This window comes from Photinus pyralis, unplaced genomic scaffold, assembly GCF_008802855.1.
Source record: "Photinus pyralis isolate 1611_PpyrPB1 unplaced genomic scaffold, Ppyr1.3 Ppyr1.4_LG10, whole genome shotgun sequence".
Lineage (NCBI taxonomy): Eukaryota > Metazoa > Arthropoda > Insecta > Coleoptera > Lampyridae > Photinus > Photinus pyralis.
The window spans coordinates 2,117,897-2,144,661 of record NW_022170250.1 but is presented as its reverse complement, the minus strand read 5'-3'; the positions used below and the strand labels follow the sequence as shown (position 1 = coordinate 2,144,661).

Below are 26,765 nucleotides of genomic sequence, written 5' to 3'. Positions count from 1 at the left end.
GCGAAAAACACATACTAATCAAAATACGTAAACAGGAATCAAATTTCTAAAATGCTAATTACTCCTCATCGATTGTAATAGCCCCCGCCGTAATTGAGTTTTAATGAAAAGCGCGACTGCATAAATTAATGTTTATATTCACATGATCTTAATTGTCTACAAGAATTTACAACTAGAAAATAATTTAATTACATTAGAGGTAACAACCATGGCAGGTATCTGGCGATGTCGGTGAAGACGACGTACTGTCGCAGGTCGCAGTTGCCGTCGGGCGTGATCAGCGACATCGAGACGATGCCGCGCAACGTCCACTGACCCTCTACGAGCATTAGGAAACCGCCGCCGCTGTCTCCGTTGCACGGGCCCGAGTTATTACGGAAGCCTGAAAGGAAACGAGACGATGCGGTTAGTCATACTTGCACAAACTGAAATGACAATAGGCGTTTAAAGAGGAGGGAGGAGAAGAAATTTTGGATACCAAGACAACATAATGAATGAGGAGGTCCCTTCCAATGCTCAAATGAAACGGTTTTTGGATTTGGATTCTTGGGTCAGGAGAACATAATGTTCTGGGAAGTGTTTCTGTTCCTAATTCACGGAGTTTAACTACCAGGAGAACATTATCAGAAAGGATGTCCCGGAAGAGGCCTTTCAACGTCTAAACTCCTGTGTCAGGAAATATGGCATACCCCCCAGTGAACAACAGACTTCGGTTTATAGGGAAAAGGTTCTGAAGGCTTTCTGTCTTGCGTGGTTTTGGACTTCCGCCCAATTTTATATAATCTTCCAGCAATGGTTATCGACTTTCACGTTGCCAGTATTCCATACCCCCCAGACCCCCCGGTGCTCCGGCCTTTGCCCTGCGGAGAAAAGTATCTGGCAATGCTTACCCAACAACTGTCATTCGAGTCCTGAAGCCTAGACTGTTTGTAAAAGTAGGTGTTGCCGGGGGGGGGGGGGGTCTGGGGGGAACAACAGACTGAGGTTTAATACATTCCTTTTTTACCAAAAATCGACTACACCAAAATTTCTCGGGAAAACACTTTTTCTTATTAATTTTGGTGCGTAGAATCCAAAACAATTCGTACTTTTTCGATCAGACTTCTCAATCAAAAGTTATAGACTAGAAACCAATTTCGAAAGAAAATTCAAAGGGCTGTAACTTTTGAACTAGTAGCCCAATCTTGGAACTGTTTGAAATTATGGATTCTACAGGCCACATTCTATAAGAAAATTTTTTTTCCGGGTCGATCTGAGACAATTTTTTTTTCGGGGCTCAAAAAAAGGCAGTGTATAACCTTCCTTTTTTACCAAAAATCGACTACACCAAAATTTCTCGGGAAAACACTTTTTCTTATTAATTTTGGTGCGTAGAATCCAAATCAATTCGTACTTTTTCGATCAGACTTCTCAATCAAAAGTTATAGACTAGAAACCAATTTCGAAAAAAAATTCAAAGGGCTGTAACTTTTGAACTAGTAGCCCAATCTTGGAACTGTTTGAAATTATGGATTCTACAGGCCACATTCTATCTATAAGAAAATTGTGTTTCCGGGTCGATCTGAGACAATTTTTTTTGGGGGCTCAAAAAAAGGCAGTGTATAACCTTCCTTTTTACCAAAAATTCACTACACCAAAATTTCTCGGGAAAACACTTTTTCTTATTAATTTGAGTGCGTAGAATCCAAATCAATTCGTACTTTTTCGATCAGACTTCTCAATCAAAAGTTATAGACTGGAAACCAATTTCGAAAAAAAATTCAAAGGGCTGCAACCCTGGCTGCAACTTTTGAACTAGTAGCCCAATCTTGGGACTGTTTGAAATTATGGATTCTACAGGCCACATTCTATAAGAAAACTGTTTTTCCGGGTCGATCTGAGACAATTTTTTTTCGGGGCTCAAAAAAATGCAGTGTATAACCTTCCTTTTTTACCAAAAATCGACTACACCAAAATCTCTCGGGAAAACACTTTTTCTTATTAATTTGGGTGCGTAGAATCCAAATCAATTCGTACTTTTTCGATCAGACTTCTCAATCAAAAGTTATAGACTAGAAACCAATTTCGAAAAAAAAATTCAAAGGGCTGTAACTTTGGAACTAGTAGCCCAATCTTGGAACTGTTTGAAATTATGGATTCTACAGGCCACATTCTATAAGAAAATTTTTTTTCCGGGTCGAGCTGAGACAATTTTTTTTTCAGGCCTCAAAAAAAGGCAGTGTATAACCTTCCTTTTTTTTACCAAAAATCGACTGCACCAAAATTTCTCGGGAAAACACTTTTTCTTATTAATTTGGGTGCGTAGAATCCAAATCAATTCGTACTTTTTTCGATCAGACTTCTCAGTCAAAAGTTATAGGCTAGAAACCAATTAAAAAAAAAAATTCAAAGGGCTGTAACTTTTGAAATAGTAGCCCAATCTTGGAACTGTTTGAAATTATGGATTTTACAGGCCACATTTTATAAGAAAATTTTTTTTCCGGGTCGATCTGAGACAATTTTTTTTCGGGGCTCAAAAAAAGGCAGTGTATTTCCTTCCTTTTTTACCAAAAATCGACTACACCAAAATTTCTCGGGAAAACACTTTTTCTTATTAATTTGGGTGCGTAGAATCCAAATCAATTCGTACTTTTTCGATCAGACTTCACAATCAAAAAGTTATAGACTAGAAACCAATTTCGAAAGAAATTCAAAGGGCTGTAACTTTTGAACTAGTAGCCCAATCTTGGAACTGTTTGAAATTATGGATTCTACAGGCCACGTTCTATAAGAATTTTTTTTTCCGGGTCGATCTGAGACAATTTTTTTTTCGAGGCCCAAAAAAAGGCAGTGTATAACCTTCCTTTTTTACCAAAAATCGACTGCACCAAAATTTCTCGGGAAAACACTTTTTCTTATTAATTTTGGTGCGTAGAATCCAAAACAATTCGTACTTTTTCGATCAGACTTCTCAATCAAAAGTTATGGACTAGAAACCAATTTCGAAAGAAAATTTAAAGAGCTGTAACTTTTGAACTAGTAGCCCAATCTTGGAACTGTTTCAAATTATGGATTCTACAGACCACATTCTATAAGAAATTTTTTTTTCCGGGTCGATCTGAGACAATTTTCTTTTCGGGGCTCAAAAAAAGGCAGTGTTAACCTTCCTTTTTTACCAAAAATCGACTGCACCAAAATTTCTCGGGAAAAACACTTTTCTTATTAATTTTGATGCGTAGAATCCAAATCAATTCGTACTTTTTCGATCAGACTTCTCAATCAAAAGTTATAGACTAGAAACCAATTTTGAAAAAAAATTCAAAGGGCTGTAACTTTTGAACTAGTATGGAATCTTGGAACTGTTTGAAATTACGGATTCTACAGGCCACTTTCTATAAGAAAAATTTTTTCCGGCTCGATCTGAGACAATTTTTCTTTCGGGGCTCAAGAAAAGGCAGTGTATAACCTTCCTTTTTACCAAAAATCCACTACACCAAAATTTGCCGGGAAAACACTTTTTCCTATTAATTTTGGTGCGTAGAATCCAAATCAATTTGTACTTTTTCGATCAGACTTCTCAATCAAAAGTTATAGACTAGAAACCAATTTCGAAAAAAACTTCAAAGGGCTGTAACTTTTGAACTAGTAGCCCAATCTTGGAACTGTTTGAAATTATGGATTCTACAGGCCACATTCTATAAAAAAAATTTTTTTCCGGGTCGATCTGAGACAATTTTTTTTTCGGGGCTGAAAGAAAGGCAGTGTATAACTTTCCCTTTTTACCAAAAATCGACTGCACCAAAATTTCTCGGGAAAACACTTTTTCTTATTAATTTTGGTGCGTAGAATCCAAAACAATTCCTACTTTTTCGATCAGACTTCTCAATCAAAAGTTATAGACTAGAAACCAATTTCGAAAGAAAATTCAAAGGGCTGTAACTTTTGAAACTAGTAGCCCAATCTTGGAACCTGTTGAAAATTATGGATTTCACAGGTCCACATTCTATAAGAAAATTTTTTTCCGGGTCGATCTGAGACAATTTTTTTTCGGGGCTCAAAAAAAGGCAGTGTATAACCTTCCTTTTTTACCAAAAATCGACTACACCAAAATTTCTCGGGAAAACACTTTTTCTTATTAATTTGGGTGCGTAGAATCCAAATCAATTCGTACTTTTTCGATCAGACTTCTCAATCAAAAGTTATAGACTAGAAACCAATTTCGAAAAAAAATTCAAAGGGCTGTAACTTTTGAACTAGTAGCCCAATCTTGGAACTGTTTGAAATTATGGATTCTACAGGCCACATTCTATAAGAAAACTGTTTTTCCGGGTCGATCTGAGACAATTTTTTTTTCGGGGCTCAAAAAAAGGCAGTGTATAACCTTCCTTTTTTACCAAAAATCGACTACACCAAAATTTCTCGGGAAAACACTTTTTCTTATTAATTTGGGTGCGTAGAATCCAAATCAATTCGTACTTTTTCGATCAGACTTCTCAATCAAAAGTTATAGACTAGAAACCAATTTCGAAAAAAAATTCAAAGGGCTGTAACTTTTGAACTAGTAGCCCAATCTTTCGAACTCTCATGGTGCTTTATTGGAAATGGTAGTAGACTCACCGTGCGTACTGGGGGGTATTCCATACCAATTCTCAAGCAGTTTCTCCATAATCTTCCAAGAAGGTCGAGAATCTTCTTTCAGAAACCTTCCTGTTTTTACAATATTCTTTAAAGTTCCCCCTTAAGGATTTATCTCTAGAATCTCTTAGTTACCGCTCAGGAACCTTTTATTAATTTCATCTAGAACTCTTTTTAAAATCCTCCAAGGGCCTTCCCTTGAGAACTTTCCAGGATCCCCCACCAATCTCTTTCACTCACGAGTCTCTTAAAATTTCTCTACAATCTTTCAAAATGACCATAACCTCTCATGAATCCCTCAAGAATGATTTAAGAAACGCTTAAAAATTACCCAAGGGTTTTTTAAGAATCACCTGAACGGTTTCTCAAAAATTCCGTAAAATTCAGGAATCCGTCGTAGGTTTTTTTCCTAGTAGTGGTCCTGGACGGGTTTTTTTAAATTATAAAAAATCAAAAAACTTTACCTGCGCAAAATGTTCTGTTGGAAGTGATCTCTCGAAACGCGTTATTGGATCGCAAACAGTCCTCCTCACTGACGACGGGAAATATCACTTGTCGCGGAGAAGACGTGACCAACTGGCCGTGTTCGTCCTTGCCCCAGCCCACCACGACGCCCGTACTCGCGATGAGCAATCGCGGATCGGCGCTACCGCTCCAAAGACAGGCCGGCCTGACGAACGTCGAGAAGACCGCCTCCTCCGCGAGCGCGATCAGGGAGATATCTCCGTCGGCCGTCGTAAACCTGAAGTCCGGGTGAATGTGCAGAGATTCGGTCTGAATGATCTGGGCGCCGTCATTCGACCACCTTCTGATGTTCTCCCGTCCCAGCACCACCCAGAGCTCGTCGGGACGGTACCGTTTCCTTCGCGTTCGAATGCAGTGGGCGGCTAAAAGTGTAATTAGTGAAGTTAGTGAGTTAGGCAACTTACCAGTGAGCACGTGTCTTTTAGAGATCAATGTGGAACCGCAGATAAACTTGAGCCCGTCGTTGTTCTGCACGAACAGCGCGCCGAGCCACGGATGGGCGCCGTTCGTGTAGTTCCGCCCGTTCACGATCAACGAGTTGGTTATCGACGGCACCCCGCACGTGATCGTTTGCGAAGACGCGGGCGGTCGTCGTGGTGTTATGGATTCAACTTCAGGATAGACCTCCCAAGACGGTCTCGGGCTCTCCTCGTTACGAGTTGGTGGAGCAGGTCGAATCGGTGGAGGACGGCGAGTTGTTGGTGGACGTCGAGGCGGTGGAATTTGAGGGACGTCGTTCCAAAAGTCGTCACGATCAAACGGCCGATTTACTTCCGGCTGAATAAGCGGCGGACGGCGGGTGGGTAGTAGTGGGATGTCTCGGTCGCCGTTGTCGGGCCGCCAAATCGGAATTCCTGCTCCGCTGCTACCGGTCAGCGGGACGCTCAGCGTTAGCGTGTGTACCAGATTTATCGTCGTTAAAACTGACACCTGGAACCCTAATACATAAATAGTTAATATGAGCATTTAGAAATTACGAAAATGAAGAGAGAGGGCAAAGGGAACGGTGTCGAAATAGACGTGGAGAAAGCTCGATGGAGGAATGAAGAAGAAGACGTGAAAAGGGCTCGAAGAAAGATTCAACATGATTCGAAGAAGGTTTGAAAGAAGCGTGGGAACGCTCGAAAAAGTCGTGAAGAAGACGACCTCAAGAAGGGGGGAAGAAAGCCCGAGAAAGTGTCAAGACGACTCCAGGAACGTTGGGAGGGTGCGATTGTTGTAGAAACGTACAAATGACTCGTAAGAAGCGTGAAAAAAACTCGATGGAGCAGCGAAAAAAGTGTCTAGTATGCTTAAAAGAGGAGCCAAGAAAGTCTGTAAGAGGAGGAAGAAAGACGTGAAAGGGGCTCTTTGGGAGTTTCGAAAGAGGCTTGACGGAAGCACGAAGAAGGCACAGAACACTCTAGAAAGGAGTGAAGATTCGTAGAAGGCGCAAAATAGGCTAGAATTAGACATGAAGAAACAGCGAAAAGTTCGAAGGGGGTGTGAAGAAGACTTGAAGAAACCTGAAAAAAAAACGTTAGTAGGGCCGAAGACGTTGGAGAAGGTTCGAAGATGACTGCGAAAGGCTGAAAGTAAGAGAAAAGAAGATTTGAAGATAGTACGAAGAAGAATTGAAGGCGGCATGAAAATGGTTCGAAGAATGTATGAAAAAGGCTTAAAAGGGTAGACGAGGAAGGACGCGCGAAGAAAGCTTTAAAGGGGACTGAAAACTAAAGGGAAGAGCCGAAACGGAAGAAACACTAGAAGAAGGTGTGAGTGAAGGTGGAATGGAGAAAGCTCAAAGATAAAGTGAAGAAGGAGAGAGAGAAGAAATCTTGAAAATGGGATGCAAAATAGTCTAACGAAGCACGGAGAACGCTCGAAAGAGAAGAAAGGCGTAAGAAAAAGAGGAAAACGTGAAAAAATTTGGGAAAAGAGAGAAGTTTCGACAGAGGGATAACCGAGGCTTTAGAGAGGCGAGAAGAAGTGCCGAAGAAGGTGTGAAGGCAAAGGGGGCGTGGTCAAAGTTTAGGTAAAACACTAGAGCGCAGAAATTTCGCACAGGAAACTGGAGGAATGTGTGAAAAGGGACGGGCGAAGAAAGCTGGGAAGAGGTCCAGAAGGATCGAAGAAGGAGTGAAGAACATTCGAAGGAGGAGTGAAAAAGGTTTAGTAGGAGTGAAGGCGTGAAAAAACTCTTAGGACGCATAAAGAAGGCTGAAAAAGGTGCAAAAAGGTTCGACAGAGCTGTGAAGAAAGTTGGAAGGGGGCATGAAGGGTGTGCGAAGTAGGCTAGACACAAAACAGACACAAAGGAGGAGAAAAGGCTTGAAACAGGCTTTTAGGAAGCGTGAAGAATGCTCGAGAGAGACGTGAAGAGGTTCACAAAGGTTTGAGTGAAAGAAGGTTCGCAGTAGCCGTGAAAAAAAAAGAGGCGTGGAGACAGCTTGAAGGAGACTTGAAAAAAGTGCGAATTATGAGTGAGAATGGGTGGAAGAAGGCCGGGCGAGATCACCAAAAAAGCGTAAAGTAAGCTCGAAGGATCATTAGAGGTACGCGAAAAAAGCCAGAAAGGGTGCTCAAGGAGGGGCTGGAGAATGCTCGTAGGAAGCGCGAAAGAATCACGACGAACGCCTGGAGGAGGCGTGAAGCAAGCTCGAAAGAGGCGTGACCAAGACTTTAGAAGGCCGCAGAAGGTGCGAAGGTGAAGAGTTTCGAATAGCGCAAAAATGGCGCGCATGCAGCTTGAAAAATGTGCGAAAAATGGACTTGAAGAAACCGAGGCGAAGGTTCGAAGGAGGGGTGAAAAAGGCTCAAAGTTAAGGGTGAGCGCGTGGAAAAACTGTTAGGACGTGCAAAGGAGGCTCCAAATAGGCACCAAAAGGTTCGATAAAACAGTGCAGAAATTCGGGGGAGGCATAAATAAGTTTAGACGGATTTGAAGAAACCATGAAAAAGGCTCGATGGAGGAGTGAAGGCGAAGTAGGTGTGAGGAAGGCCTGAAGGATACACAAAAACGACTCAAAGTAGGAGTTATAGCGTTGAAATAGATCTTTAGGAGGCGAGGAGGATGATAAGCCAGCTCAAAAGAGGCGTGAAGAAAGTCAGAGGTGTTTAAAGGGTTCACAAAGGTTCGAGTGAAACATGAAGAAGTCTCGAAGTAGAGGAACGTTAAAAAGGTGCTACCCGGAGAGGTAAAAAAGGTTCCTGGGGGGCCTGCAGAAGGCTCCTAGGAAACGTGAAAATGATTCGAAGAAGGCGTGAAGAAAGCTCTATTAAGAAGTTTGAAAGAGGTCTGAAAAGGGTGCATGTTTAAAGAAAATTTGAGGAAAGCCTGGAAAACGCTCGGAAGAGGAGTGGAGGAGGTGTGCAGGAGACGGGAAAAATGCACTCAAAAGAAGAACGAAGAAGACCTGAATCGCTCGTGAAGAAAAATAAAAAAAACGCGGGCGTCAAAATGATGAACGAGGCGTGAAAGAGGCTGAAAGAGTGAAGAATGTTCGAGGAACGCTGATTTAACGACAAAACCACATTTTCTAATTGATTTTGGCGAAGAAAACGCCATAAAGGCTCGAAAGACGCGTGATGAAAACTCGAAATGTTAAGGTAGCGTGCAGAAGACTGGAAAATGCCTGAAAGTGTAATAAAGGCTTCTTGTATGAGCATGAAGGTTTGAAGAAGGCTTGCAAGATGTGTGAAAGATGCTCAAAGGGGCAGCGAAGAATGAAAAACGAACGAAGAAAGCAAATTAGCCATGAAGAAGACTCGAAAGGGGTGTGAAGAAGTGTTGAACCTATGAAAAGCAGACTGGTAGGATGCGGCCAGAGGTCTTTAAAGAAAAGAGAGGGAGGTTCGAGGGGAGTGAAGCAGTGCAGGAGGATCGGAGGACGATGACCAAGAGGTAGGAGGTTTGAAGAATGCTTGAAGAAGGGGTGACAAGAAGATTTGAGAAAGTTCGAAAGGGTCGTTAATGAGGCTGGATATAATGGAAAAGGTTGGGAGGGGTGAAGAACTTTTGATGGTCGCGAAGAAGGTGTCAGAAGATTTTTGTTTTAAAATTTACTTATGATGGTTTATTGGTACCAAAAAGTGTGATTGTTGGGTATACAGAAAGAGCTCAGCTGTCAGGTCTCGTGACCTGCAGGGTCCCTCAAAAGATAAAGGAAAAAAAATTGTACAATAATGTGGTATATCTCGTTTGGGACTCCCGACTCGAATTAAATTACTTCGCCTGCTTGATTAGCATAATTGAGTGAAAATTTATTACTTTAATAAAACGATTTAGCCATTAATTTTGTTCTACTGTTTATTATTATAATTTAGGCAAGAAAGGCCAATTCTGAGGCCACCTACTAATCCGACTCGATTATTCACGTAATCCATATGAGATTCCTCTAACCAAGAATTCGAAATAGTGACGCAATCGACAAATATTTCGATTCGTGTATCTTTCGTAGCATGCGTAATCTGGCTGGCGGTCAGTTTCACAATTAAAGCACTTACTCGATATTGGATCCCCGATACAGACCACCCTTCCATTGACCTGTATCCTTGTCACTCTCGGCGGAACGTTAGACCACGCGGGAAAATGAAGGATGTACTGCATTCGCCGTTTCTGTATCACATTCTGAATGACGTTCACTTCATCTTCAGCTAGCTTGATGAGGCCGTTGCCTCCCTGCAAACAAATATATTTCGTTGGTTACTGAGAAACACGTTGATTATTCTATAAAATGAATCTCCGAAAACATTTTTAAAAATTTCATGCACGCAAAAAAGCTGTTATTGGACAAATTAATTGGCGAATCTGGATAAAACGACATCTGCATTGATAAACGACACAGATGGGCATCAATTTGGCAACGTAGTTGTTCGTTCGTTCTTCGTCGGCGAAACGAGAAAATTCGAGTAGAGGCGTGAATCACTTAAATAAGCGGTATAAATTGACGACGGGGTTTACCAACAATTTTCTGTACGCATTTTAGTTGGTCGTCCACGTTGATATAAAATTCTCGCTAGTATCCGTTCAGTTAAATTTTAATTTAAGTTCGTCGGATGAATTTGTTAAAGGTCTAAGTTTTTTTTCGTGAAGTTTCGTTCGTAATTTTATTCCGTTGGACCAATTTAATCGTGGGCAGATTGTGAGTACTAATTTTTTATTTCTTCACGTCCCTTGAATTCATATATTTTTTATGTGGCCCGAATGATTAAGGACATAGCATCTATTTGGGCGCCCAACGTGGGGCATTCCCTTCGTTTTTCTTTATGTGGCCCGTGTGACTGGGGTCACACCAATGTAATTCAATCTCGAAAAGACGACAGAATCTCATAAATGCTTTCAAATTTTCACTTAGTGTTTACGAACCTTTTTTGAGTATCTTGAGTTGAACATTTCGTGACCATTCCCTGCCTTTACAGGCTCCCAGCACAGAAGGACTTGAAAAACGTTTCCCTATAAAAGTGATGGTGTTCTGCAAATGGTGATGGGACTATCGTATGCTGGTGGGTATGGAATACCCCCCAGCAACAAGGGAGTCTGCGACAAGTTCCGTAACATTATGATAAAAGCGGCAGGAATCGAAAACCATCCAGCACAGAAGAACTCGACAGCATGTTTTCCAGTAAACCCTCTTATGTTGATATTCCGTAGATGGCAATAGAACTGCCGTTTACTGGGGGGTATTCCATACCCCCCAGACCCCCCGGTAACACCTTCTTTCACAAACTGTTTCAGCTCAGGACTCGCTTGGTAGCTAATGGAGAAATATTGGAAGATCCTTTTCTTCACACAGCGTAGGACATAGCACCGGGGGGGTCTGGGGGGGTATTCCCCCCAGCAACATAGGGGTCTGCGACAAGTTCCGTAAAATTATGATAAAAGCGGCAGGAATCGAAAACCATCCAGCACAGAAGAACTCGACAGCATGTTTTCCGGTAAACCCTCTTAGGGTGGTATTCTGGAAATAGCAATAGAACTGCCGAGGGGAGCCTTTGTTTTTCGGAAGACCATTTGGCTACCGAACAAAAATCGTTATTGCAACTTAGGCGCCAATATTTACGGAAATCGCACTTGTACAATAAAAGACGAGATTCGGAAATATTCCTTCCTTTGCGGGACTTTTCATACACGTCGCCACCACATCCTCTGTCGGTGGTCGGTACGTAAGCATACAATTACATTTGAAATTACTCGGCTTTTCTAAATTTACAGGCGCCTGCTTGAATTATAGGGTTAGAGGAAACGGGGCGGCAAACGAAACGGTATCTTAATGTACACCCGTAAAAGTTGCAGTGTAGGTCCATTCTGCGTAATGGGGTACCGAGCGACGTGATGCTGCGATGATTACTTTGCGGTTTGCAACTCGAGCGAAACAATAAATAACTGCCATTTATGGGATCAGATGAATTTTTACCGTTCGTTGCCCGTTTCGCGGCCGAAAAGTAAAGGTCGTCGAGGAATCACTGAACTCGTCGTTCTGGAGGAACTTCCAGAAAAATGAAGACAACTTGGACTACCTAGGTAATTAAGAGATTCCGTTTTTATATGAACCATAAATCTGGCACGTGCCAGATACTTGGGGATTTGCCCAGAGGTTTTGCTAATTATGTAATTTACCGTTGAGGAACAAAAGATAATTTGTCATCCTTTCATCAATCTCCATTTTAAGCAACAATGACGTCTTGCCGTAAAGTACCGACGATTCAGAAATAGGGAAACACACGACGGTTCGGCTCGAAGGACCAACTGTAACCGCAAAATCGGACGTCATCGTCCTTTTGTAAAGTTATCCGCCCACGCTTTCATCAGTTTCTTGTTCTACAATAAATAGCGATGATACAATTTTTCAACGTAGTCCAAATCTACGATCCCCGTCTTTCTTGAGCTACACAAAATGCGCTCTCTTTCACCCCGTCGATCGACGAACGTTTGTCTACAGTCAGATTAACTTTTTAGTTCAAGAAACAGGTAACGGAGCAAAATCAGATTCGCTGCTTAGAGTGAGGCCTTTTCCAATCACGTACAAATTTTGTATCAGGAGCATATAATGTGCGAGGAGGTGTCTCTGCTCCTCGTACACGAACCATCAGTAAGAAAATTCTTGCAGATAAACACATACGATAGATTCGCTGTTTACAGGGAGAAGCCTTGGTGAAGAAAAATGTCGAACCGGGGGTCTAAGAAATACCTCCAGGTTACCAGGAGAACATGAAGGTTGAGATCTTTTCCAATCGCGCACAAACAACTTTCAAAGTCAAATTTCGTCTTTAATATTTACAAATTTTGTATCAGGAGCATATAATGCGCGAGGAAGTGTTTCTGCTTCTAGTACACGAACCATCAGTAAGAAAATTTTTGCAGGTAAATACATACGATGGATTCGCTGTTTACAGGGAGAAGCCTTAGTGAAGAAAAATGTCGAACCGGGGGTCTAAGAAATACCCCCAGGCTACCAGGAGAACATGAAGGTTGAGATCTTTTCCAATCGCCCAGAAACAACTTTCAAAGTCAAATTTCGTCTTTAATATATACAAATTTTGTATCGGGAACATATTATGCGCGAGGAGGTGTTTCTGCTCCTCGTACACGAACCATCAGTAAGAAAATTCCTGCAGGTAAACACATACGATAGATTCACTGTTTACAGGGAGAAGCCTTGGTGAAAAATGTCGAACCGGAGGTCTAAGAAATACCCCCAGGTTACCAGGAGAACATGAAGGTTGAGATCTTTTCCAATCAAGTACAAATTTTGTATCAGGAGCATATAATGTGCGAGGAGGTGTTTCTGCTCCTCGTACACGAACCATCAGTAAGAAAATTCTTGCAGGTAAACACATACGATAGATTCGCTGTTTGAAGGGAGAAGCCTCGATGAAAAATGTCGAACCGGAGGTCTAAGAAGTACCCCCAGGTTACCAGGAGAACATGAAGGTTGAGATCTTTTCCAATCACGTACAAATTTTGTATCAGGAGCATATAATGTGCGAGGAGGTGTTTCTGCTCCTAGTACACGAACCATCAGTAAGAAAATTCTTGCAGGTAAACACATACGATAGATTCGCTGTTTACAGGGAGAAGCCTTGGTGAAAAATGTCGAACCGGAGGTCTAAGAAGTACCCCCAGGTTACCAGGAGAACATGAAGGTTGAGATCTTTTCCAATCACGTACAAATTTTGTATCAGGAGCATATAATGTGCGAGGAGGTGTTTCTGCTCCTCGTACACGAACCATCAGTAAGAAAATTCTTGCAGGTAAACACATACGATAGATTCACTGTTTACAGGGAGAAGCCTCGATGAAAAATGTCGAACCGGAGGTCTAAGAAGTACCCCCAGGTTACCAGGAGAACATGAAGGTTGAGATCTTTTCCAATCACGTACAAATTATGTATCAGGAGCATATAATGTGCGAGGAGGTGTTTCTGCTCCTAGTACACGAACCATCAGTAAGAAAATTCTTGCAGGTAAACACATACGATAGATTCGCTGTTTACAGAGAGAAGCCTTGGTGGAAAATGTCGATCCGGGGGTCTAAGAAATACCCCCAGGTTACCAGGAGAGCATGAAGGTTGAGATCTTTTCCAATCACGTACAAATTTTGTATCAGGAGCATAAAATGTGCGAGGAGGTGTTTCTGCTCCTCGTACACGAACCATCAGTAAGAAAATTCCTGCAGGTAAACACATACGATAGATTCACTGTTTACAGGGAGAAGCCTTGGTGAAAAATGTCGAACCGGAGGTCTAAGAAATACCCCCAGGTTACCAGGAGAACATGAAGGTTGAGATTTTTTCCATTCAAGTACAAATTTTGTATCAGGAGCATATAATGTGCGAGGAGGTGTTTCTGCTCCTCGTACACGAACCATCAGTAAGAAAATTCTTGCAGGTAAACACATACGATAGATTCGCTGTTTACAGAGAGAAGCCTTGGTGGAAAATGTCGATCCGGGGGTCTAAGAAATACCCCCAGGTTACCAGGAGAGCATGAAGGTTGAGATCTTTTCCAATCACGTACAAATTTTGTATCAGGAGCATAAAATGTGCGAGGAGGTGTTTCTGCTCCTCGTACACGATCCATCAGTAAGAAAATTCTTGCAGGTAAACACATACGATAGATTCACTGTTTACAGGGAGAAGCCTTTGTTGTAAAATGTCGAACCGGAGGTCTAAGAAGTACCCCCAGGTTACCAGGAGAACATGAAGGTTGAGATCTTTTCCAATCACGTACAAATTTTGTATCAGGAGCATAAAATGTGCGAGGAGGTGTTTCTGCTCCTCGTACACGAACCATCAGTAAGAAAATTCTTGCAGGTAAACACATACGATAGATTCGCTGTTTACAGGGAGAAGCCTTGGTGAAAAATGTCGAACCGGAGGTCTAAGAAGTACCTTCAGGTTACCAGGAGAACATGAAGGTTGAGATCTTTTCCAATCACGTACAAATTTTGTATCAGGAGCATAAAATGTGCGAGGAGGTGTTTCTGCTCCTCGTACACGAACCATCAGTAAGAAAATTCTTGCAGGTAAACACATACGATAGATTCGCTGTTTACAGGGAGAAGCCTTGGTGAAAAATGTCGAACCGGAGGTCTAAGAAGTACCTTCAGGTTACCAGGAGAACATGAAGGTTGAGATCTTTTCCAATCACGTACAAATTTTGTATCAGGAGCATATAATGTGGGAGGAGGTGTTTCTGCTCCTAGTACACGAACCATCAGTAAGAAAATTCTTGCAGGTAAACACACACGATAGATTCGCTGTTTACAGAGAGAAGCCTTGGTGGAAAATGTCGATCCGGGGGTCTAAGAAATACCCCCAGGTTACCAGGAGAACATGAAGGTTGAGATCTTTTCCAATCACGTACAAATGTTGTATCAGGAGCATAAAATGTGCGAGGAGGTGTTTCTGCTCCTCGTACACGAACCATCAGTAAGAAAATTCTTGCAGGTAAACACATACGATAGATTCGCTGTTTACAGAGAGAAGCCTTGGTGGAAAATGTCGATCCGGGGGTCTAAGAAATACCCCCGGCTACCAGGAGAACATGAAGGTTGAGATCTTTTCCAATCACGTACAAATGTTGTATCAGGAGCATATAATGTGCGAGGAGGTGTTTCTGCTCCTAGTACACGAACCATCAGTAAGAAAATTCTTGCAGGTAAACACACACGATAGATTCGCTGTTTACAGAGAAAAGTCTTGGGGGAAAATGTAGAACCGAGAGGTATGGGATACCCCCACCTGAACATACAAAAAATATTCACTGTTTACAGTGACAAATCTTGGGGAAAAGTATAGAACGGAGGGTTTGGGGGACGTTTAATACCCCCGAGGTAAACACACAGGAAAGATGATAAGGTCTTCATATACTGGGGACTTGGGGAAAAATGTTGAATCGGAGGGTCTGGGAGTATTCCACACAAGGCGCAAGAAAGAGTAATATAAAGGACATCGAATCTGTCCTGACGAAGGTTCCAAACACCACAGACTCCTGGGGTTCTGGTCTAATGTTTGATGGCCCTTTCCCAAACATTATTGCGAAAGTGCTAAAGAGGATTTTCCTACTGCACAGTGTCCTGGTGTTACGTGCGATGGTCCCTTTCCAAAATCACTGAACGTTTTGGGGTGTAATTATTTTTTAAGTATCTGAGCCTACCCCCGTTTTAATTTAATTGTGGTGACCTTCTTTTAAGGATTTCGAGTGTGCTACGTCGGGTCATGGATCAAAATAAGTGTAACTGGCTTTTTTCATTAAATTCGAACACTTCATTAATTGTTTTGAAAGTAATTTTAGTCATACGCCTTAGAGCTACCACAAGACCTCCTAGCGCACTTTCTCCAAAACACATGCACAATGATAGTAATTACTCACCTCAACTCGATTCCCAACAGATAATTGCACATCCAAACGTATAACGTTACTATCGTCACTTGGAACCGGCACGTCGATGTATCCGTACAGATTCCTGTTGGGGCCGTAACGATACTCGAAAACGTTCGGACACGGACTCTGGAGCTGGCATTTGGCGTAGCGCACCAGAGCGAATAGAATTAGGTACGTCGATATCTGCAGGAGGTAATGTCTATTTAAAAAATTCATATCACTCTCGACAACAGACGCGAAACCCGTTCGATCACTGTCTCGGTCCGAATTCGAATTCAGGCAGGGAATTACGAAAGCGCGCTCGAAGAGTAGGATCCAGCTGGTTCAGGGAAATCCCTTCGTCCACCACTCCCACTTTCGCATTCGGACGTCGTACCTGGCCGCAAACGTTTCATTCTAATCAGTTTCGGTTCGATTTCGCAATTTAAATCGAGGGAACACTTTTGTTTGTATCGGTGGGCGTATCTAATTAATAATTAATCGTCGTTGAGTTTAGGCCGTGACCTTTTAACTTTGTTTTGGGAATTTCAATGAACGATTATCGTCGTTTTTCGCGAGTGCTTTATCGACCGCTTCCGCACGTGCCAGTGTGGAAGTTACCGAAACCGAAACGTATGGGAAATAGCGGGAAACGCCGCAGATGATTTCCCTCTCTCGTTTACGGGTTTAAGACATCAACTTACCCAAACCAGAAGTGTCTAGATATATATGAGACAGGATTCTCAAAATTCGCTCGCATTTTACATGGGAAAACGGATATCAATTGTGGGAAAACTAAAACCGTGCGCTTGTTTACAAGATCAGGGACTAAAAATAGGCTCATGTTTCATCAAATGACGTATTTAGTACCGACATTACACATTTTTTTACGTCTATCGCAAGTCATGACGTTGTCCTCTTGTGGGAAACAACTAAATCATAACGACTGGAAGTAAAACACGGAAGGGGCAAAGGTGGAAGCATCATTGCTGGGTAATCTTAATAACGGAATAAAGACGTCTTCGACGTTCTTGAGGTGTTCTTTATACATTTACACAATTACGTCGTCTTAATGCACAAAGTACGCCAGTTCCATTACTCTGGAACGTTGAGGGAGCGTTGCACAGCCCAAATGGCATGACCGTAAATTCCCATAAACCCGACCCTATGCCTTTAGGCTGTCTTCTCGCGATGTTTAGGATCCAAACTAACTTGGTAATAAGTTCAGGTGGAAAACCACTTAGCACTGGTAAGCGTATCCAGAATGTCACTTATTTAAGGGAAGGGATAAACATCCCTTTTTGTTACGTTGTTCGGTAGTCTACGATCCACTCAAACTCTCGTGCTACCACCTTTCTTCTCCACTCCCAAAGCTGCTGGATCGTTCAGTATGTCGCCGATGTTCTCGGCTTTGTCTCGTTTAACCCAGGGATGTTGCTTAATAATAGGTCAGGCATATCTTTTGCGTTACCGGATTACTTTGGCCGACATGTCACAAACACAATTTGGGAAGAGCGAATGAACCAGTCCGCCTGGTCCTTTCGTCGTATTCAAACTCCTGCAGTCTTTCCGGGAACTCCAACGTTTCATCAGTCTTGATTATCCTCGCAACTACTGCTTTCCTGACGAGTATCAGAATTTAAACCGGGAGGTCTCGGGAAATGGAAAATTCACTATGGCGTCCTCTATAACTATCATAAGATGTGAAAACCCCCCAAGACCTCCGATGCATCTCTCAATCATAAAGACTTTCGTGATAGTATACCAGCCAACGTACGATTTTGATAGATGTAGGGAAAAAACATTTCTTTCTCTCCTGGGGGGTATCCCATACCCCCCAGTGCTCCGTCACAGTATACGATATACTGTGGCTCCGTCTTCCATCAAAACGTATAGCCCCTCTCCTGGTGGTTTTGATAAATTGACGTCGAATTTTGCTTTTCTGACGAGGATTCCCTTCTCCAGAGACTCCTGGTGTTACACTATACGTTTTGGGGAAGAATATACAACTGGGGGGTATGGAATACCCCCCAGCCAAAGCCAAACTTCCGAATATTTTGATAGGTGTAAGGAAAAGAACATTGACTCTATCCTTTGTTCCTGGGGGGTATTCCATACCCCCCAGACCCCCCGGTGCTACGTTTTCCCTCCAAATCTACAGCCCAAAAGACGCTCGTGGTGTTTTTCTTAAATGAACGTCGAATTTTATTTTTCTGACGAGGATTCCCTACTCCAGAGACTCCTGGTGTTACACTATACGTTTTGGGGAAGAATATACAACCGGGGGGTCTGGGGGGTATGGAATACCCCCCAGCCAAACATCCGAATATTTTGATAGGGGTAAGGAAAAGAACATTGACTCTATCCTTTGTTCCTGGGGGGATTCCATACCCCCCAGACCCCCCGGTGCTACGTTTTCCCTCCAAACGTACAGCCCAAAAGACGCTCGTGGGGTTTTTCTGAAATGGACGTCGAATTTTGCTTTTCTGACGAGGATTCCCTACTCCAGAGACTCCTGGTGTTACACTATACGTTTTGGGGAAGAATATACAACTGGGGGGTATGGAATACCCCCCAGCCAAAGCCAAACATCCGAATATTTTGATAGGGGTAAGGAAAAGAACATTGACTCTATCCTTTGTTCCTGGGGGGTATTCCATACCCCCCAGACCCCCCGGTGCTACGTTTCCCCTCCAAACGTACAGCCCAAAAGACGCTCGTGGTGTTTTTCGTAAATGGACGTCGAATTTTGCTTTTCTGACGAGGATTCCCTACTCCAGAGACTCCTGGTGTTACACTATACGTTTTGGGGAAGAATATACAATCGGGGGGTCTGGGGGGTATGGAATACCCCCCAGCCAAACATCCGAATATTTTGATAGGGGTAAGGAAAAGAACATTGACTCTATCCTTTGTTCCTGGGGGGTATTCCATACCCCCCAGACCCCCCGGTGCTACGTTTTCCCTCCAAACGTACAGCCCAAAAGACGCTCGTGGGGTTTTTCAAATGGACGTCGAATTTTGCTTTTCTGACGAGGATTCCCTACTCCAGAGACTCCTGGTGTTACACTATACGTTTTGGGGAAGAATATACAATCGGGGGGTCTGGGGGGTATGGAATACCCCCCAGCCAAACATCCGAATATTTTGATAGGGGTAAGGAAAAGAACATTGACTCTATCCTTTGTTCCTGGGGGGTATTCCATACCCCCCAGACCCCCCGGTGCTACGTTTCCCTCCAAACGTACAGCCCAAAAGACGCTCGTGGTGTTTTTCGTAAATGGACGTCGAATTTTGCTTTTCTGACGAGGATTCCCTACTCCAGAGACTCATGGTGTTACACTATACGTTTTGGGGAAGAATATACAACCGGTGGGTCTGGGGGGTATGGAATCCCCCCCAGCCAAACATCCGAATATTTTGATAGGGGTAAGGAAAAGAACATTGACTCTATCCTTTGTTCCTGGGGGGTATTCCATACCCCCCAGACCCCCCGGTGCTACGTTTTCCCTCCAAACGTACAGCCCAAAAGACGCTCGTGGTGTTTTTCTTAAATGAACGTCGAATTTTGTTTTTCTGACGAGGATTCCCTACTCCAGAGACTCCTGGTGTTACACTATACGTTTTGGGGAAGAATATACAACTGGGGGGTATGGAATACCCCCCAGCCAAAGCCAAACATCCGAATATTTTGATAGGGGTAAGGAAAAGAACATTGACTCTATCCTTTGTTCCTGGGGGGTATTCCATACCCCCCAGACCCCCCGGTGCTACGTTTTCCCTCCAAACGTACAGCCCAAAAGACGCTCGTGGTGTTTTTCGTAAATGGACGTCGAATTTTGCTTTTCTGACGAGGATTCCCTACTCCAGAGACTCATGGTGTTACACTATACGTTTTGGGGAAGAATATACAACCGGTGGGTCTGGGGGGTATGGAATCCCCCCCAGCCAAACATCCGAATATTTTGATAGGGGTAAGGAAAAGAACATTGACTCTATCCTTTGTTCCTGGGGGGTATTCCATACCCCCCAGACCCCCCGGTGCTACGTTTTCCCTCCAAACGTACAGCCCAAAAGACGCTCGTGGGGTTTTTCTTAAATGGACGTCGAATTTTGCTTTTCTGACGAGGATTCCCTACTCCAGAGACTCCTGGTGTTACACTATACGTTTTGGGGAAGAATGTACAACCGGGGGGTCTGGGGGGTATGGAATACCCCCCAGCCAAACATCCGAACATTTTGATAGGGGTAAGGAAAAGAACATTGACTCTATCCTTTGTTCCTGGGGGGTATTCCATACCCCCCAGACCCCCCGGTGCTACGTTTCCCTCCAAACGTACAGCCCAAAAGACGCTCGTGGGGTTTTTCTGAAATGGACGTCGAATTTTGCTTTTCTGACGAGGATTCCCTACTCCAGAGACTCATGGTGTTACACTATACGTTTTGGGGAAGAATATACAACCGGGGGGTCTGGGGGGTATGGAATCCCCCCCAGCCAAACATCCGAATATTTTGATAGGGGTAAGGAAAAGAACATTGACTCTATCCTTTGTTCCTGGGGGTATTCCATACCCCCCAGACCCCCCGGCGCTACGTTTTCCCTCCAAACGTACAGCCCAAAAGACGCTCGTGGGGTTTTTCTGAAATGGACGTCGAATTTTGCTTTTCTGACGAGGATTCCCTACTCCAGAGACTCATGGTGTTACACTATACGTTTTGGGGAAGAATGTACAACCGGGGGGTCTGGGGGGTATGGAATACCCCCCAGCCAAACATCCGAATATTTTGATAGGGGTAAGGAAAAGAACATTGACTCTATCCTTTGTTCCTGGGGGGTATTCCATACCCCCCAGACCCCCCGGTGCTACGTTTTCCCTCCAAACGTACAGCCCAAAAGACGCTCGTGGTGTTTTTCGTAAATGGACGTCGAATTTTGCTTTTCTGACGAGAATTCCTTACTCCAGAGACTCCTGGTGTTACACTATACGTTTTGGGGAAGAATATACAACCGAGGGGCCTGGGGGGTATGGAATACCCCCAGCCAAGTGTCCGAATTTTTTGATAGGGGTAAGGAAAAGAACATTTAATTTTTGTGTTATCTTAGAACTTCGCGAGAGATTAACAAAGGACGCTTGAAGATTGATTAAAAATTTTTAGCCATTCGTGCGAGTAGGACGGCTTTATTACTTTTCTTTAGTGTAATAAGTATTAAATACGCTCTAGGGCCTTTCATTTTTTTAATGTTGGCAATACATAGTTATTTACATAAGAGTCATGAAAATGACAATGATGGCGAGGAAATATTGAAGTTCGAGGCCCCTTTAGGGCCGAGTACTTTAATTTCCGAGTGAAGTAATGTCATTTTATTTACGAGTTTTGTATTGTACAAATAATATATGATTTCCATTTTCATATAGAACTTTTGATTAATATTAATGTGTCAGTTTTGACCGGAATACGGTAAAGTGATTGGAGGCGGGAAAGATGGAAACGAAAATTCCCTGAGATAGAGTAGGCTTGATAATGAGGGTTTCATGACGATTTCGGGAAAAGGTTTGAAAATTTTTTGACGCAATGAGATTCCGCCCATCTACCATAAACCTTTCGTCTAATGGAAATTCCTCTGAATAGCGAATTTTCTAAAAAAAAAACTTGTATGGTGTCACCCTCAAATGACACATTCCGATTTGTTAATTGTTCAAGTTTTTTTATCCTTGTGTGAAAATTACCAAACGCAAAAGGCTGCGAGAAATTGCAGAACGTCTGCTGTTGAACGAAAATAACATTTACAAATCAACGTAAATGGAAGAGGCGTTCCCCAAGGTGAATTCCGCACTTTTTTGCATTTATTTCAATAATTTACATCATCAGTCGCATCACAGCACGCATATTTATTACAAACGTGCGCCGATGACACATCTTCAATTGAGAAGTCGCGTTCCTCTCTTTTGTAACATTATTTTTTCTACTCACAGACACAAACAAATTGAGGGGGTTCATCAAACTAATAAAAAAGTGTAAATGTCACCACCGGAAAGTGTCGTGAAAAAAACGGTAACCTTTTCGGAATCGCACATTATTTTCTCGGCAAACCACAAAGAATTTTGCTTAAGCCATTATGCATGAGATGCAAATTTAATTCCAAGAAGGTTCTTCAAAATTTGCATTGTTACGACAATCAAAAGACGATGAAGGAAAAGTCCCGAAATAAACACAGACGCAGGAAATTGTACACATTATTATTAAATTCCATACTTACGAAAAATGTGAAATGTTCTCTACCTGTGGGTTAGACAACAAACTATACCTACTGATAGTAACTTATTGTGCCTGCTCACGACACTCCAATTTAAAACATTATAAAGCAACAAAATCGAAGAATGCCCCCCTGCTCCTCGATCATTTAGAGGTAATTAATTCCATGTGTACGTGTAAATTATTATGTATTCAATTCAGTTAATGAATGCTAATTGAAAAGAAATTACCTTGTAGTACTGTTTGCGGGAAATTGAACTTAATTGATCTGTTGTTTCCTCTATTGCTGTATGGCCCAACTGGATGCTTGAAATGACCCGTACAAAAGACAAAAATGTGTAAATGTCCCGGGGAAATATTGAACAAAATAAATAAATCTGTCATTCTCTTATATGTCACAGGAAATGATTTCAAAAGGTTAAAACATACCTTTTACTTACTTTACTTTAAAATACAACACTCTTCACAGATCAGGACAAGCGAGAATGACATTCCGCAATTTTGTGGGACGTTGAAAAAGGCTGTGGGTTTTGATTGATGCCTCTAACGCGCGCATAATTCGTTGGGCTAAACCAATCCGATTGCTAATGGTTAAAGATTGTCGATCTAATTAATTAGCGCCATTTTGGGGGTGTACTGAAACTTAAGCATACGACATCCGTGAAAATACGCGTATTTTTTTATGAACTCTTATTAACATCCCCGGCGCGAACATATCTACCTAGATCTTTGACCTGGCGAAGATTGTAATCATTGCTTGAACGAACGGGAGCCGATTTAGTTTGGGACGAGTTGCACTTTTTTTACAATTGTCAACGCTGTTGCCCATGCGTCACACAGAAGCTGCAACTACCAAGAAAGCTGACTTTGCCTTAGGGTAATAATTCATTAAGTAGGAAGATTTTTTGATAGGTGTAGGGAAAAGGAAATTGAATCAATTCTTTTTTCCTGGGCGGGGAATGCAAATATTCCATATGCTCCCCCCCCCCCCCCAGATCCACGTTACGACCTTGTCCAAAAATTGTTATGACCACAGGGCACTGGCACTATACGCTTTAGCGAAGAATGTCTAACCGGGGGGTCTGGGGGGGGGGGTATGGAAAACCCCCCAGCCAAGCGTCCGAAGATTTAGATAGGTGTAGGCATAGAGTAAATATATTATTTACTCTATGGTGTAGGGAAAACAAAAATAAATCTCATTATTCTTCCAGGGGGGTATTCCCCCAGACCCCCCGGTGTTACATTATCCTTCAAACAGTTTATCCCTAAGGACTCCTGATAATAATTGTTTCTAAAGGACATCGAATCTTAATTTCCTCACTAAGATTCCATGCGTACGTGTAAATTATTATGTATTCAATTCAGTTAATTAATGCTAATTGAAAAGAAATTACCTTGCAGTACTGTTTGCGGGGAAATTGAACTTAATTGATCAATGGCTAATGTTGTTTCCTCTATTGTTGTATGACTCAGCTGGATGCCTGATATAACCCGCACAAAAGACAAAAATGTGTAAATGTTACGCAGAAATATTGAAGAAAATTAATTAATCTTCCATTCTCTTATCTCACAGGAAATGATTTCAAAAGGTCAAAAAACTAGATTTCAATACCAAGTTTTACTTGCTTTACTTTAAAATACAACACTTTTCACAGATCGGGATGAGCGAGAATGACATTACGCGATTTCGTGTGTTTTGATTGATGCCCCTAACGCGCGCATCATTGGTTGGGCTAAACGAATCAGATTGCTAATGGTTAAAGATGGCCGACTTAATTAATTAGCGCCATTTTGGGGTGTACTGAAATTTCCGTGAAAATGGATTTGCAATACGCGCATCTAATTATAACACTTATTAACATCGCCGGCAATTACCAAGAACGCTGACTTTGCCTTAGGGTAATAGTTCATCAAGTAGGAATCCCCCCCCCCCCCACTCGTGTCAAGTTATGATAGGTGTAGGGAAAAGGAAATTGAATCAATCCTTTTTTACTGAGCGGAGATTCCATATATGCCATATACCCCCCCCCCTCCCAGAACCACGTTCTGACCCTATCCAAAAATTACTATGAGCACAGGGCACTATTCGGTTTGGTGAGGAATGTAGGACAGGGGGGTTTGGGGGGTATGGAATACCCCCAGCCACGCGCTCGAAGATTTTGATAGGTTTTGAGAGGACAGTGAATCACTTCTTTTATCCTGGGGGGTATTCCATACCCTCCAGACCCCCCGGTGTTACAGTATGTTTTAAACAGTTTATGCCTAAGCACCCCTCGTAATAATTGTTTCTAAAAGACCCCCCAGCCAAGCGCCTGAAGGTTTTGATATGTTTTGAGAGGACAGTGAATCACTTCTTTTATCCTGGGGGGTATTCCATACCCCTCAGACCCCCCAGTGTTACAGTATCTTTTAAACAGTTTATCCCTAAGGACTCCTCGTAATAATTGTTTCTAAAAGACCCCCCAGCCAAGTGCCCGAAGGTTTTGATAGGTGTTGAGAGGACAATGAATCACTTCTTTTATCCTGGGGGGCATTCCATACCCCCCAGATCCCCCGGTGTTACAGTATCTTTTAAACAGTTTATCCCTAAGGACTCCTCGTAATAATTGTTTCTAAAAGACCCCCCAGCCAAGTGCCCGAAGGTTTTGATAGGTGTTGAGAGGACAATGAATCACTTCTTTTATCCTGGGGGGCATTCCATACCCCCCAGATCCCCCGGTGTTACATTATCTTTTAAAAGCAGTCTTATGCCTAAGGACCCTCCTCGTAATAAATTGTTTCTAAAACGGACCCCCCAGCAAGCGCCCAAGGTTTTGAGAGGACAGCTGAATCACTTCTTTTATCCCTGGGGGTATATTCCATACCCCCCAGACCCCCCGGTGTTACATTATCTTTTAAACAGTTTATGCCTAAGGACCCCTCGTAATAATTGTTTCTAAAGGACCCCCCAGCCAAGCGCCTGAAGGTTTTGATAGGTTTTGAGAGGACAGTGAATCACTTCTTTTAGCCTGGGGGGTATTCCATACCCCCCCAGTGTTACAGTATCTTTTAAACAGTTGATCCCTAAGGACTCCTCGTAATAATTGTTTCTAAAAGACTCCCCAACCAAGGGCCCGAAGGTTTTGATAGGTGTTGAGAGGACAGTGAATCACTTCTTTTATCCTGGGGGGCATTCCATACCCCCCAGATCCCCCGGTGTTACATTATCTTTTAAACAGTTTATGCCTAAGGACTCCTCGTAATAATTGTTTCTAAAAGACTCCCCAGCCAAGTGCCCGAAGGTTTTGAGAGGACAGTGAATCACTTCTTTTATCCTGGGGGGGTATTCCATACCCCCCAGACCCCCCGGTGTTACATTATCTTTTAAACAGTTTATGCCTAAGGACCCCTCGTAATAATTGTTTCTAAAGGACCCCCAACCAAGCGCCCGAAGGTTTTGATAGGTTTTGAGAGGACAGTGAATCACTTTTTTATCCTGGGGGGGTATTCCATACCCCCCAGACCTCCCAGTGTTGCAGTATCTTTTAAACAGTTTATCCCTAAGGACTCCTCGTAATAATTGTTTCTAAAAGACCCCCCAGCCAAGTGCCCGAAGGTTTTGATAGGTGTTGAGAGGACAATGAATCACTTCTTTTATCCTGGGGGGTATTCCATACCCCCCGGTGTTACAGTATCTTTTAAACAGTTTATCCCTAAGGACTCCTCGTAATAATTGTTTCTAAAAGACCCCCCAGCCAAGTGCCCGAAGGTTTTGATAGGTGTTGAGAGGACAATGAATCACTTCTTTTATCCTGGGGGGCATTCCATACCCCCCAGATCCCCCGGTGTTACATTATCTTTTAAACAGTTTATGCCTAAGGACTCCTCGTAATAATTGTTTCTAAAAGACTCCCCAGCCAAGTGCCCGAAGGTTTTGAGAGGACAGTGAATCACTTCTTTTATCCTGGGGGGGTATTCCATACCCCCCAGACCCCCCGGTGTTACATTATCTTTTAAACAGTTTATGCCTAAGGACCCCTCGTAATAATTGTTTCTAAAGGACCCCCAACCAAGCGCCCGAAGGTTTTGATAGGTTTTGAGAGGACAGTGAATCACTTTTTTATCCTGGGGGGGTATTCCATACCCCCCAGACCTCCCAGTGTTGCAGTATCTTTTAAACAGTTTATCCCTAAGGACTCCTCGTAATAATTGTTTCTAAAAGACCCCCCAGCCAAGTGCCCGATGGTTTTGAGAGGACAGTGAATCACTTCTTTTATCCTGGGGAGTATTCCATACCCCCCAGACCCCCCGGTGTTACATTATCTTTTAAACAGTTTATGCCTAAGGACCCCTCGTAATAATTGTTTCTAAAGGACCCCCAACCAAGCGCCCGAAGGTTTTGATAGGTTTTGAGAGGACAGTGAATCACTTTTTTATCCTGGGGGGGTATTCCATACCCCCCAGACCTCCCAGTGTTGCAGTATCTTTTAAACAGTTTATCCCTAAGGACTCCTCGTAATAATTGTTTCTAAAAGACCCCCCAGCCA

The 26,765-nt window shown here is 42.7% G+C and overlaps 1 protein-coding gene and 1 long non-coding RNA gene across 7 annotated transcripts; one reads left to right on the top strand and one right to left on the bottom strand.

Annotated features, from left to right (window-relative positions):
• Positions 1–117: 117 nt before the first annotated feature.
• On the bottom strand, positions 118–16,765 carry LOC116161988 (serine protease gd-like). The gene is made up of 5 exons (XM_031475497.1): positions 15,994–16,765; positions 9,625–9,799; positions 5,544–6,077; positions 5,079–5,501; positions 118–382 (listed from the first exon to the last, which is right to left on the bottom strand). Exons 1-5 carry the CDS (start codon positions 16,219–16,221, stop codon positions 189–191), a joined length of 1,554 nt encoding a protein of 517 aa, XP_031331357.1. The 5' UTR covers positions 16,222–16,765; the 3' UTR covers positions 118–188.
• Positions 12,843–15,174, top strand: LOC116161989. Of its 6 annotated transcripts, XR_004143464.1 has the most exons (12): positions 12,843–12,929; positions 12,980–13,141; positions 13,192–13,353; positions 13,404–13,565; positions 13,616–13,777; positions 13,828–13,989; positions 14,040–14,201; positions 14,252–14,414; positions 14,465–14,626; positions 14,677–14,838; positions 14,889–15,050; positions 15,101–15,174. It is a non-coding gene; the product is annotated as an uncharacterized LOC116161989 (long non-coding RNA). The 6 variants fall into 6 exon arrangements; XR_004143463.1 differs by having other exon boundaries at positions 12,896–13,141; XR_004143468.1 differs by lacking the exon at positions 13,404–13,565 and having other exon boundaries at positions 12,896–13,141.
• Positions 16,766–26,765: the final 10,000 nt, after the last annotated feature.

Coding starts and splice junctions, on each gene's coding strand:
- LOC116161988 (XM_031475497.1), bottom strand. CDS start 16,221: ATGAATTTTTTAAATAGACATTACCTCCTGCAGATATCGACGTACCTA. Junction 6,078..9,624: donor TATCGGGGATCCAATATCGA/GTAAGTGCTTTA, acceptor TTTATGTATTAG/GGTTCCAGGTGTCAGTTTTA. Junction 5,502..5,543: donor TAAAAGACACGTGCTCACTG/GTAAGTTGCCTA, acceptor TTACACTTTTAG/CCGCCCACTGCATTCGAACG.